This window comes from Carlito syrichta, unplaced genomic scaffold (genome assembly GCF_000164805.1).
Source record: "Carlito syrichta isolate Samal-C Ts95f unplaced genomic scaffold, Tarsius_syrichta-2.0.1 Scaffold308825, whole genome shotgun sequence".
Lineage (NCBI taxonomy): Eukaryota > Metazoa > Chordata > Mammalia > Primates > Tarsiidae > Carlito > Carlito syrichta.
The window spans coordinates 100,800-112,836 of record NW_007252921.1 but is presented as its reverse complement, the minus strand read 5'-3'; the positions used below and the strand labels follow the sequence as shown (position 1 = coordinate 112,836).

Genomic DNA, 12,037 nt, shown 5'->3' with positions numbered 1-12,037 from the left:
CCCGCGCGGCGCCGCCCTGCGGCCCCTTCGAGTTTCCGTGCGACAGCGGCGAGTGCGCCCCGCGGGGCTGGCGCTGCGACCAGGAGGAGGACTGCGCCGACGGCAGCGACGAGCGCGGCTGCGACCGGCCCTGCGCGCCTCCCCGCGCGCCCTGCGCCCACGGCCCGCACTGCGTGTCCCGCGGGCAGCTGTGCGACGGCGTGCCGCAGTGCCCCGACGGTTCGGACGAGGACCCTGACGCCTGCGGTGAGACCGCGCGCCCTGCACGGGCCTGCTGCTGGCCAAGCCGGCTCGTCTCTCTCTCTCCCGACCCAACCCCGAGCTTCGCCGCCTGCGGCCATGTGGGCACGTTGCTCAAGGGACTTAGGCCTAGGGGCATCGGAGTCTGCTCGTCTTTTGTGCTCTTTTGATCTTTTTCATGACACTTTCCTTGAAAACTTTTTACCCTCACATCCAGGCGCTGGGGCGAGGGGAAAGGAACTTTTGGCTCTGCCTGCACTTGGACAAGCAGAGATGAGGGTGGGCAGGGACTCTTCAGGAGGGGAGAAGGGCTCTCTCCCGCCAGGCCCTGGCTAGACACTTTGTGCCCTGCAAGTCAGCTCTTCAGGTCCTGTCCACCTCCTCTTGCACAGGGTGCTGCTCACAGGCCTCCCCACTCCTCCCCAGGCCAGTTTCTCCCCCCCGCCCCCCCCATGTCCCCGTCAGTCTGTGTACCGCCCCTCCCCACCTCTCCCAAAGGTTCATTTGAGCCAAGTGCAGGTCCCATTTGGCTCTGCCTCCCACCTGCCCTTCTTCTGGTACCTTTGGCTCCACCTGTCAGCTCCTCTACAGGTGGAGCTCTACAGGGAGGGCCAGGAGGGGACAGGAGTGAAGCAGGACACTGTTAATGGTACCCACAGGCTCCACCCTGCTACCTCCTTGCCACGGCCTCTTTCCCTGTGCTGTGGCTCCTCAGCTGTGCCTGACCCCTGAGCTGGTCTGTGATGGGATCCCCAACTGTCCCCAGGGCGAGGACGAGCTGGACTGTGGTAAGGACACTTTGTCCCCTGATGATGACTGGGCCTGGAAGGTGAGTCTCATCCCCTGCTCACCATGCTTTCTCACCTCTTCCTCCCCAGAAAGGCTGCCAGCCCCAGGAGGTCCAAATGAGACAGGGCTTCCCTGCCCAGAATACACTTGTCCTAATGGTGTCTGTATTAGCTTCTGGCAGGTGAGGGTGGGGAATGGGGGGTGGAGGAAGCAGAGCCACAGTGCCACCCAACACAAAAGGAGCCCTGACCCTACTCCCTCCCCAGGTGTGTGACGGGCAGCCTGACTGTGAAGAAGCAGAGGAGGCAAGACCCTCCCCAGAAGAGCAGGGTTGTGGGGCCTGGGGCCCCTGGACTCCGTGGGGACCCTGCAGCCAGACATGCGGGTCTGGGGTGCAGGGCCAGAGCCGCCACTGCTCCCCTCCTGGTCTCCTGGTGCTGCAGGACTGCCCAGGCCCTGAGCACCAGTCTCAGGCCTGCTTCACCGTGGCCTGCCCAGGTGAGGAGCCTGGGGCCACAGGAGGAATGGTGGGGCCTAGAGAGAAGAAGGGAGAAGGCCACTGGGCCCTCAGCCTACCCTATGGTCCCCACTGCCTACCCTGTCCCTCCGCCTCACAGTGGATGGTGAGTGGAGCTCCTGGTCTCCCTGGTCTCTGTGCTCCGAGCCATGTAAGGGTACCATGACACGGCAGAGGCAGTGCCACCCACCCCAGAATGGGGGCCGTACCTGTGCTGCGCTACCGGGGGGCCCGCACAGCACCCGCCAGACCAGTGAGTAGAATGGAGGAGGGCTTGGTTGGGGGACCAGAGAGGGGCTGGTGGGAGGCAACTTCACGCTCCCTGACCTCTGACCTCCGGTTCCGACTTTCTCTCAGAACCCTGCCCTCAGGACGGCTGCCCTAATGTCACCTGCTCTGGGGAGCTGGTGTTTCATCCCTGTGCCCCTTGCCCGCTGACCTGTGATGACATCTCTGGGCAAGCTGCATGCCTACCTGACCAGCACTGCAGTGGCCCAGGTGAGGGGGCTCTGGGCCCAGGGTCTGGCTCTGGGCTCTGGGTCTGTAGAAGCCGAGCTCTCTGCATGGAAACCTCACCCTGGGTCTTCCTTAGGCTGCTGGTGCCCAGAAGGGCAGGTGCTGGGCAGTGAAGGGTGGTGTGTGTGGCCCCGGCAGTGCCCATGCCTGGTAGATGGCGCCCGTTACTGGCCTGGGCAGCACATCAAGGCTGACTGCCGCCTCTGCATCTGCCAAGATGGGCGGCCCCGGCGCTGCCGGCCCAACCCGGACTGTGCTGGTGAGGCCCTTCCCTGGTGGTCCCTAGTTCTGTCCCCAGCCCACCCAGCTGGCCATCCACCCCTCCCCCGGCCCTCAGAATGAGGGTGAGAGGGAGGGTGACTCTCACCCTCCCCCAGTGGACTGTGGCTGGTCCTCCTGGTCACCCTGGGCCGAGTGCCTGGGCCCCTGTGGAAGCCAGAGCATCCAGTGGTCCTTCCGGAGCCCCAACAATCCCCGCCTCTCCGGCCGAGGTCGCCAGTGCCGTGGCATCCACCGTAAGGCCCGCAGGTACTCTGCGCCCACCCGGGGACCTGCAGGAACCTTGACCCTCACCGCACCTCCCACTTAGGAGGCTTCCTGTGTGCCCCTTCCCACCACAGCAAATCCACTGCTCTGTGATCCCCTGCTCTGTGATCCCCTGCTCTGTGCCCCTACCAGTCTAAACCTCAGCATCCTCAGCACATCTTAGGGGATCGCTGGCCTTCTCCTACTTAGGTTTTATGTCCTTTTGGTATAAAAGGAGGGTAGACAAGGACCGCAGATGCAGTTTGACAAATCCAGGGGCAGGAACGGGTCCAAGGTTATGCCCCCTTGTGCCTCTGGAGGTACCTGGGGTGAGGCTTACAGGGGGATGTCACTATATCTGCCTGCCCATCCCCACGGGCCATGGGGCTGGTACAAATTGCTTCCCTGCCCCTGTTTGGAGCCTGTGGCAGCTTCTCAGGTGCAGGGGTGGGCTGGGGTTATAGGGTGACCCAAGGTCCCAGTTTGCCCAGGACATTCCCAGTTTTACATGGAAAGTTCCAAGTCCCAGAAACCCCCTTAATCCAGGCAAATCAGGCAGCTGGTCACCCGAGGTGAGCCCTCTCACCAGGCGAGGGATGCCCCTTTTCTTCCCAGGTGCCAGACAGAGACTTGTGAGGGGTGTGAGCACCAGGGCCAGGTCTACCGTGTCGGGGAGCGCTGGCGCAGGGGCCCCTGCAGGGTATGCCAGTGTCTGCACAACCACACCACACGCTGCTCCCCCTTCTGCCCACTGGGCAACTGCCCCCAGGTGATAGTTCAGGGAGCGAGGGGTGGCAGAGCCTGAAGGGGGTGCCGTGTGGAGGCCTGGGTGGAGGAGGCTGATGGAGTGGGTGGGAGATGGACAGGAGGCCTGACCTCTGTGCCTCCACAGGGCTGGGTCCTAGTGGAGGGAGCGGGAGAATCATGTTGCCACTGTGCCCTGCCTGGTGAGTGTGCCTGGGGAGAGCAGAGGAGCCCCACAGGGAGGAGGATTAGTGGGGTCTCTAAGAGGGAGCCAGGGGTGGCAGAACCGAGCCAGGGGTGGCTGGATACTCCAGCCTTGGTGTGGTGGGAAGCCTGAGTCCCGGATGCCAGGGGGTGGGGGGTGATGAAAATGCCCTCTGTGTGGGAGGGTTTATCTCCCTCCTTCTCTGCCTGCCCACCCAGTATTTTGGGGGCTCTCTGTCTTTCCCATGGTACCACCCTTGAGGGCTCTCTTTTCTCAGGTTCTGCTCTGCTAGATTTGGTTGCTTTCCTATTTTCAGAGCAGCCAAGACCAAGTTAAGTTGGACATTTTCAAGAGAATCTTTATCTGGAAATGAGTTATAAAGGAAACAGGAAAATGCAAAGGCTCAAAGACTGATTTTAAAAGTGGCCTTTATGGGTCCAGCTTCTTATCCACTTTTAGGCTGCTGAGGTTAGGACAAAGCCAGTATACACAGTTGTACAGGTTGTGCGCTGCACAAGTTAGCTGGTGAGTGGGGGCTAGACTTCAGCCTGCAGGACCACTTCCACTCACAGGCAGCCCGTATCTAGTGCCCACAAAGGTGCCCCATTGGTGACAGCATCCCAGGATTAGGAATTGCAGCTGCTCAGTTCTGGGACCCAAGTGGTTTTGGACGGGTGGTTTTAGCCTATGTTCTCTAAATATCCAGTGAAAGCGAAAGCCCCTAGTTCATACCCAGGGAAGGAGGAGGGGTCTTTCCCAACTGGTGATTGTTCCTGGGAAGAGGTGGGAAGAGGCCTGAGTGCTGCACCAGGGACTGTTCTGAGCTTCTTTTGGTCTTCCCTCCTGACTCTTGAGTTTCCCCACACAGGGGAGAACCAGACCATCCACCCCATGGCTACTCTTGGCCCTGCTCCAGTCCCCAGTTCCCAGATCGGATCCCCTCTGGCCACCTACATTCTGCCTCCGCGGGGAGGTAAGGGCCACGTGCTGCTGCACTGCGGTGCTAAGAGGGGAGCACACTGCCCAGGAGTCACCCAACCTGGGAGGGGAAACCAGACCGCTGGGACATGTGTGTTGTTTTGCACACGATGGATGGCCATCCCGAGGATCTGGGAGGCATCTATCTTAAGTGCCCCCCGCCCAACTCTGCCCTGCCTGGACCAGTCTTCTGTCCTAGACAACATCACTTGTATGGGCCTTTCAGATCCCCCAGGTCCCCTGTGGTTTCCTCCACATCCCTGGAAGGCTTCTGCCACCCTCTGTCCTCCCCCACCACAGTCCTCCTCTCTCTCTCTCTCTCTCTCTCTCTGCTGCACCCAGACCTCTGCTATTCTCCCCTGGGGCTGGCCCAACCGCCCAAGGGCAGCCTAGCTGCATCACCCCAGCGGCTGGAGCACTCCACCTGGGCTGCCCTCCCAGGGGCTCCCACTGAGGGCCCTGACCCTCAGGGATGGCACCCCCGAGAGAACACTTCTGCTAGATGGCACACCCAGCCCCCCTACTTGCAGCTGGACCTGCTGCAGCCTCGGAACCTCACGGGTCAGTGGCAGGGCTATGGGGGGGAAGGGCAGGGGAGTGGAAGGTGGTGACTGTGATGGGCAGGGTTGTCAGAAGTGGTCCCTTCAGTTCTGACCTCTGCTCTTGCCCTGGCCCCTCCCCAGGCATCATAGTGCAGGGGCCTGGTTCCTCTAGCACTTATGCCACCAGCTTCTTGCTCCAGTTCAGCAGTGATGGTCGACGCTGGCATGACTATCATGACATCCTGCCTGGCATCTTGCCTTTGCCCAAGGTATCAGCTGTCTAGGTCCCTTGGGTCAGTGACCCCTTTGTGAGTCTTGTAGTCTTTATCCCGAGGGATGTTTCGGTCTCCCCGAGGAACATACCTGCCTTAGATGCTTGTTGAACACTGGTAAGCAGCAAGGACTATGCTGTGTGGAGCAGAGGCTTGGGTACCACTGACAAATGGGCATTAGAAACCATCAAAGTGGCTCAGACTCAGGTGGGTATGCAAAGTCCTGCAGTAGCCTGCGGGGGAGAGCAGATGGGGAGACAATAAGTTCATTAAAGGCCTCAGGAACCCACACCTATGGAGATCCCTGTGAAGAGCAGCCTGAACACAGCCCTGCCCTCATGGAGTTTGCATCTACCCCAAGAGATGGATCAGTAGGAATCAGTCCACACCATGTGTTTCCTCTTAATTGTTCCAGGAGCACCTGCTCTGTTCCAGGTGCTAGGCCAGGCCCTTGGGACACACCAGTGAGCAGGTCCTGTCCTGACCCTCGAGGCACTTCCAGCCCAGCAGGAGGAGCTTGGGCCGGGACCCAGCTCCCACACAGCCTTGAGAGGCCCGATGGCTACTGCTGGGGACATGTCGCTAAGGCTGAGGGACATGGGAGGGCGCTCAGAAGGTCACAGGGGCAGCTGAGCAAGATACAGGGCTCGGTCAGTGCACTCTCTGCCGGCAGCTTTTCCCTGGGAACTGGGAAGACCCGGCCCCTGCAGTATGGACATTCGGCCAGATGGTGCAGGCGAGGCACATCAGGGTGTGGCCCCACAGTGTCCACCACAGTGATGTCAACCGAGGCATCTTCCTGCGGGTGGAACTGCTGGGCTGTGAGCCAGGTACAGGCTGGGCGGAGCGGGCAGGCACGGGAGAGAGAGTCGTGGCAGGAGCCCTCAGCCACATGCCCCCACGGTGTCCCCACCAGCGCCTCTTTGCCCGGGGGCCGGGCTCAAATGTGCCAGCGGTGAGTGTGCCCTGAGAGGGGACCCATGCAACGGGGTTGCAGATTGCGAGGATGGCTCAGATGAAGAGGGCTGTGTGCCCCTGCCCTCAGGCACTGGCAGGTATGATGTGGCCTAGCTTTAGAGGGGACAGCCGTATGGGAGGGGCCCTGCACCGCCTTCACCCTCTAGGTGCCTTACCCTGTGTGCTGGGGAACTGCAGCTGGCACCTTCAGAGGCCGTTTCCTTTCCTGGACTCTAGGATTATCCTTTTTCTCATAGAGTCTGGAATTCAGGGTTTTTCAAAGTGTGGTCCCTGGACCAGCAGCATCAGTGTCACCTGGGGCTTTTTAGAAGTACAGATTCTGGCTAGGTGCACTGGCTCATGCCTATAATCCCAGTGCTTTGGGAGGCCAAGGTGGGAGGTTCTCTTGAGTCCAGGAGGTTGAGAGAGGCCTGGGCAATATAGCGAGACTGTCTCAAAAAAAGAAGGAGGAGGGGAGGGGAGGAGAGGAGAGGAGGAAGGAAAGAAGGAAGGAAGGGAGAGAGAAATGCAGATTCTCAGGCTCTACCTCAGACCTTCAGGGGTGGGGCCCGTTGATGTGTGCTTTACAAGCTTCCCCAGGTGATTCTAACCCACAAATTAAGTGGGGAGTCGCCTTTTGTAGCATTGCCTTAGCAGGCAGTGTCCTTCCTGAATACCCAGCACAAGCCCCCAGGTCAGCCCAGAGCTCATGACCCACCCCCACCTAGATGGAGGCTCTTGTGCTAAGAGAGCCTCTGGTGCCCCTTTGGCTATTTTTTCTTCCCAGAGTGCTTTCCACAGCCAGGACCCCAGCCCTCTCCACCCAGCCCAGGCAGCTGCTCCCCCAGCCCAGGGAGGTGAGTGGGAAGCTGTGAACCCAGGGGGTGGGGTGAGGAGTTGAGGAGCCCAAGCCTTGCTACCTCACCAGCCCTGCTCCTCTGCCTGCCTCTCCCAGCACTCGGCACATGTTCAGCGGCATTTCCTCCCTGTGTGTCCCCTGGTGCTGCTCTCAGCTAGGCCTCTGGCCAGTGAGCCTTCTGGGGGCCAGCTCAGTGCTGGTGCTTGGTGCTGGAGGGGCTGTGGGGGGTGAAGGGATAAATGGAGGTGCTGAGAAGCCCGGGGCAGAACGCTAGCCTAGAGAAGGTAGAGAGACCAGGGATGCCTGTGCCCCTAGTAAGGAGGTTATACCCACTCACAACTGGGAAAAGCACTGTGTTCGGGGTCCTCAGGGGTTTCCTAGACAAGGGTAGAAGGATGAGGAGGGATATCTCTAACATGGAAAAGAAGGAGCACACCTTCCCACTGAGAACAGCCTGGTCAGGAATGTGTGTACGCATGTGCCCATGAAGAGAGGAGAAGGGAGTTTGGCGGCCAAGAACTGAAATGGATTGCCATGGTGGGGCAGTGAGCATAGGGTCCCTGAGCTTCTTGAGGGCAGTGGACCAGCACCTGGGGGTGCCCAGCCCAGGGCGGCACCTCCATCCTCAGCTCTACCCTGGGCTGCACAGTAGTGACGGGGCCAGTGGTGGGACCGTGGGTACCCAAGCCACATCCTCAGTAGGAGTGGGGCCTGGGCAGAAGCTGCCCTCAGAGCACTGAGCCTTCTCCCTCTGCAGGGTCAGGCAGAGACTGAGCACTGGCATTCCAGGCAGGAGCCGCCCATGCCCCCCACAGGTATGTGCAGCAACCCTAAGTCCCCTCCCCAAACCCTCGTCCCTGCCTGCCTTTCCAGAGCAAGGGCCAATTGCCTTTCAGTCTCAGAGGTTCAGATTCCCTGACTCTTGAATTTCCTTCAGTTCCAGCTCAAGGAGGGGACACTGGTCGTGTCGGATTCCAGGGTATGAGGGCGGTAGGTGGGCAGGGTGTGTGACTCCAGGGGTTGAGCCTGTGCCTTCCAATGTGGCTGCCTCCCCCAGACACCTGGGGTCTCCCCAGTGGGGGTGAAAGGCCCTCTGTCCCCAGCCTGCACTCTCTCTGCTCACCATCCATGCCACCAGGCCCCCGTTTCTGAAGTGTTTGCTTGCACTGAAAGTGTTGGCTTCTTCAGCACTCAGGCTATCTATACGTGGGCAGAGGATTGGCCAGGGTTACCAAGTTTCTAAACAGGACAAGGAAGATGGCCCTGTCTGGTTATGAACCAGCCTCCCTGGGGCTACCTTGCCATTCACCTGTGCCTCAGTCTGAGGAGAGCAGGCCCCACAGAGGGGCAGCCAGGGAGGAGGAGAAGGCATGGGCCATGAGGGTGGTGGCTTTGTCCTAACTCTGTCTTCCCCTGGGAGATGTTGAGCATGGCACACCACTTACCTGGGCCTCAGTTTCACCATCTGTGAGACGAGGAAGTCTTATAGACAGCCTCTAAGTTCTTCCTTGTGAGTTCTGATGGAAGTTATTTGGAAGCCTCGCCGGACTGTGTCTCTACATCTTGTGTGAAAAGCAGACAAAGCAACTTGCACTATCCTTTGGGTCTATAGCATGTGGATCCATGGGATGCATTCTATTTCACCTTAAGTCTGGGTCTACAAAAAAAGATGAATCTCTTGCTGGAAAATGAGTCTCTTAACATCCTTTTCACTATAGTTGCCAGGAAGCTCAAAACCAGTTCTTGTATAGCAGAGGCAATGGGCTTATCCCAAGTCTGGTAGTGTTTTCCCTTTTGTTGCTGTGTTTAAATGACCTCAGTTCTTTCTCTTGAAAATGTCTTATTTTACAATGAATTTGAACTTGGAAGTTGCCTTGTATGTCTTCTTAAGAATAAAGTACAAATTTCAGATCAAAACTAAGTCTTGACCAGGCACAGTGGCTCACACCTGTAATCCCGGCACTTTGGGAGGCTGAGGCAGAAGGATTGCTTGAGATAAGAAGTTCAAGACCAGCCTAGACAATATAGCAAGGCTTTGTCTCTACAAAACAAAAATTAAAAAATTAGTCGGGCCTGTGCCTGTAGTCCCAGTTACCTGGGAGGCAGAGGCAGAAGAATCACCCAAGCCCAGGAGGTCAAGGCTGCAGTGAACCCTGATCGTGCCGTTGCACCCCAGCCTGGGCAACAGAGTGAGAACCCAACTGAAAAAAAATTAGTTTTCTTCTACTTTCAGTTAAACCCTTCTTGTGTACCTTGGACTACCGAGTCCAAGTCCCACCTTCGTTTTGGTCTGAGGCCCCAAGAAGGTGTGGTGTGGTACCTGTGATTACTCTGTACCACTCAGAAGCCTGGGATACCCTCTCGGGGGTTCTGGCTGCTTCCTCTCCTGGGAAGGGAAGCTGGGCAGTCCTCACCTCTCACTCTCCTCCACCTACAGTGAGTCCTGCCCCAGCCTCCTGGGCTCCTCACTTGAGTTCTGGGGAATCCGTGCAGACGGGGACCACCTCCTCCACACCCCAGACAGAGGCCAGGACGCTTCCACCAGGAATGGCAGCTGTGACAGTGCTTCCCCCACACCCAGTGACTCTGGCGACCCCTGCTGGTAATACTCCCAGCCCTTCGGCCTGTTGCAGAGTGTGCATGAGCTCAACCACCCGTGAGGCTGCTTTGTTCAAGGTCACACAGCTCAAGGTCACTTTTGAGAGGACAGGGCCCAGGACCCAAGCTTCCTGACCCAGTTCACTCCTCTTCCATTATCCCAAAAGAGGCAGAGAGTGGGCAACGAGATGCCAAGAGGACAGAAGTTGAAGACTGCTGGGAGGTGATGCGGGGGAGGACAAAGCAGGCTGGGTGACCTCTCTGCTGGCTTTGGTGGTGCCCACAGGTCAGAGCATCACCCCGGGGCCCTTCCCACCTGTGCGTTGTGGCCCCAGCCAGATGCCCTGCGAGGTGCTGGGCTGCGTGGAGCAGGCGCAGCTGTGTGACGGCAGAGAGGACTGCCTTGATGGCTCTGACGAGAAGCACTGTGGTGAGCTCTTAGAGGGTCTGCTCTCCTTAAGGGATAGTAGGTGGCAAGAGGGTTTTTGGTGTGGGGGAGTCCCTGCCCCATTTCTAGCTCATATGGAAAAGAGCTTAGAGACGCTTGGGGTAGAAGGGATTGGAGAGAGTGAGTGGATAAAAATGCCAGGAATTGTGTGTCTCTGGGGATGGAGAAGAGGAGGAATAGGATAGGCCCCGGATCTCAGCCTGTTTCATAAAACCTGTCTGACCTTTGAAGAGACTCATCTACCTTTAAAGAGTCTCATCCATTCACCCACCTACCCATCCTATCTACCAATCAATCCATCCACCCACCCATCCATTCATTCATCCATCAAAAGTAGATCACTATGATCAAAGCCTAGTCTTCCAATCAGGAAGTTAAAATTAAGTGGTAATCAATCACAGGAAGTGGCGCCCCAGGGAGTAACATTCAGGAAGTGGGTGCCCAAAAGAGGGAACTGCCCTTCTATATGCTCTGACCTCTCTCTGGGCACTCCAAGAGGCTTTGACAAGTAGAGAGACTGCATGAGAGTGTGTAGACCAAGGACCCCATGACCTCACCCACACATCCATAGGGTTAGGGTTAGAGTTAGGTAGGGTCAGGGTTAGGGTTAGTTTTAGGGTTATGATTAGGGTTTGGGTTAGGATTCGTGTTAGGGTTAGCATTAGGGTTAGGGATATGGTTAGGTCCTGTGCGTGGGCTACTCTGGGTGAGCACTGGGTGATGCCTTGGGAGGAAGGCAAGGCCCCTGGTCATCAAGTTCTATTTTGTCCTGGTCCCAGGTTAAGGGGCTCAGTGTATCTTCCAGTTTGATGCACTTTGTTCCCTTCTCTCTCCCTTTTTGGGCAGCAAGCACTGTACCCTTCACGGTACCTTCCACCGTCCTGCCAGGACTGGTGGCCTCGAGGGCCCTCTGTTCCCCAAGCCAACTGCACTGCAGCAGTGGGGAATGCCTGCCTGCTGAGCGGCGCTGTGATTTGCGGCCAGACTGCCAGGACGGCTCGGACGAGGACAACTGTGGTAGGAGCAGCTGGGGTAGGGACCGTCCTGACAACCCTGCTCCTGTGTGTGCCCCCTCTGAGCCCTGCCCCATGCCCTGCAGTAGACTGTGTGCTGGCCTCCTGGTCTGGCTGGAGCAGCTGTAGCCGAAGCTGTGGCCTGGGCCTCGCCTTCCAACGCCGGGAGCAGCTGCGGCCTCCCCTGCCTGGGGGCAACTGCCCACAAGCCCAACTCCGCAACCAGTTCTGCTTTGAACAGGCCTGCCCAGGTAACCTCGTGCCCCAGCCTCCCCTCGGGAAAGCCCCTGCTCCCAGAGGGAAGTGTGGATCGCCCTAGCCTCCTCTCGCACCTTCAGGTGGGAAACCTGGCGTGGGTTACCGTTTTAGACCCTTTCCAGAGAAATGCCCACTCTCCCTTGGGAACTCCAGTGTCCAGCCTTCCTCTCGGGAACCTAGGGAGTCAATGCCTTCTGGCGTCACAGCCTCAAACTAGCAAAGAACTTGTCAGGAAGCCTGTTCCCCTTCCGTGTCCCTCCTTTCCTGCCTTAGACCAAGAGTCTCTAGCTCCTCATGTGTAAACTGGGGCTAACAGTCATTCCTGGCTCAGAAGGAGCCATGAGGATTAAGGGAGACGGTGTGTGAGGGTGTTTGTAGGGGGCCTCAGATGTCAGCAGGCTGTGCCACTTGTCCACTGGCTCCATGCTGAAGGTCTTGTCACCCTTTTGTTCCGTGAATCCGAGGGAGGGGTCCCTCATCTGCCTCTGTGCATTCCAGAGAGGGGCATCCTGCACCAGGGTATCTCAGTCCCACCTCAGGCCCCCACCCAGCTTTAGTGTCCCTACTTCTTTTTTT

General features: G+C 58.3%; 1 protein-coding gene across 1 annotated transcript in view; it reads left to right on the top strand.

Moving 5' to 3' along the window:
* The window catches only part of SSPO (SCO-spondin), a 56,119-nt gene that overhangs the window by 13,812 nt on the left and 30,270 nt on the right, over window positions 1–12,037 (top strand). The window contains exons 30-50 of the mRNA XM_008065991.2: window positions 7–246; window positions 1,119–1,210; window positions 1,296–1,527; window positions 1,647–1,799; window positions 1,904–2,044; window positions 2,139–2,321; window positions 2,440–2,590; window positions 3,203–3,356; window positions 3,480–3,534; window positions 4,405–4,509; window positions 4,857–5,075; window positions 5,198–5,325; window positions 6,002–6,159; window positions 6,234–6,383; window positions 7,073–7,142; window positions 7,902–7,959; window positions 9,582–9,746; window positions 10,029–10,172; window positions 10,260–10,291; window positions 10,970–11,207; window positions 11,290–11,454. Of these exons, the coding sequence (XP_008064182.1) occupies window positions 7–246; window positions 1,119–1,210; window positions 1,296–1,527; window positions 1,647–1,799; window positions 1,904–2,044; window positions 2,139–2,321; window positions 2,440–2,590; window positions 3,203–3,356; window positions 3,480–3,534; window positions 4,405–4,509; window positions 4,857–5,075; window positions 5,198–5,325; window positions 6,002–6,159; window positions 6,234–6,383; window positions 7,073–7,142; window positions 7,902–7,959; window positions 9,582–9,746; window positions 10,029–10,172; window positions 10,260–10,291; window positions 10,970–11,207; window positions 11,290–11,454 (3,033 nt within the window). The remainder of the gene's footprint in view (window positions 1–6; window positions 247–1,118; window positions 1,211–1,295; window positions 1,528–1,646; window positions 1,800–1,903; window positions 2,045–2,138; window positions 2,322–2,439; window positions 2,591–3,202; window positions 3,357–3,479; window positions 3,535–4,404; window positions 4,510–4,856; window positions 5,076–5,197; window positions 5,326–6,001; window positions 6,160–6,233; window positions 6,384–7,072; window positions 7,143–7,901; window positions 7,960–9,581; window positions 9,747–10,028; window positions 10,173–10,259; window positions 10,292–10,969; window positions 11,208–11,289; window positions 11,455–12,037) is intronic.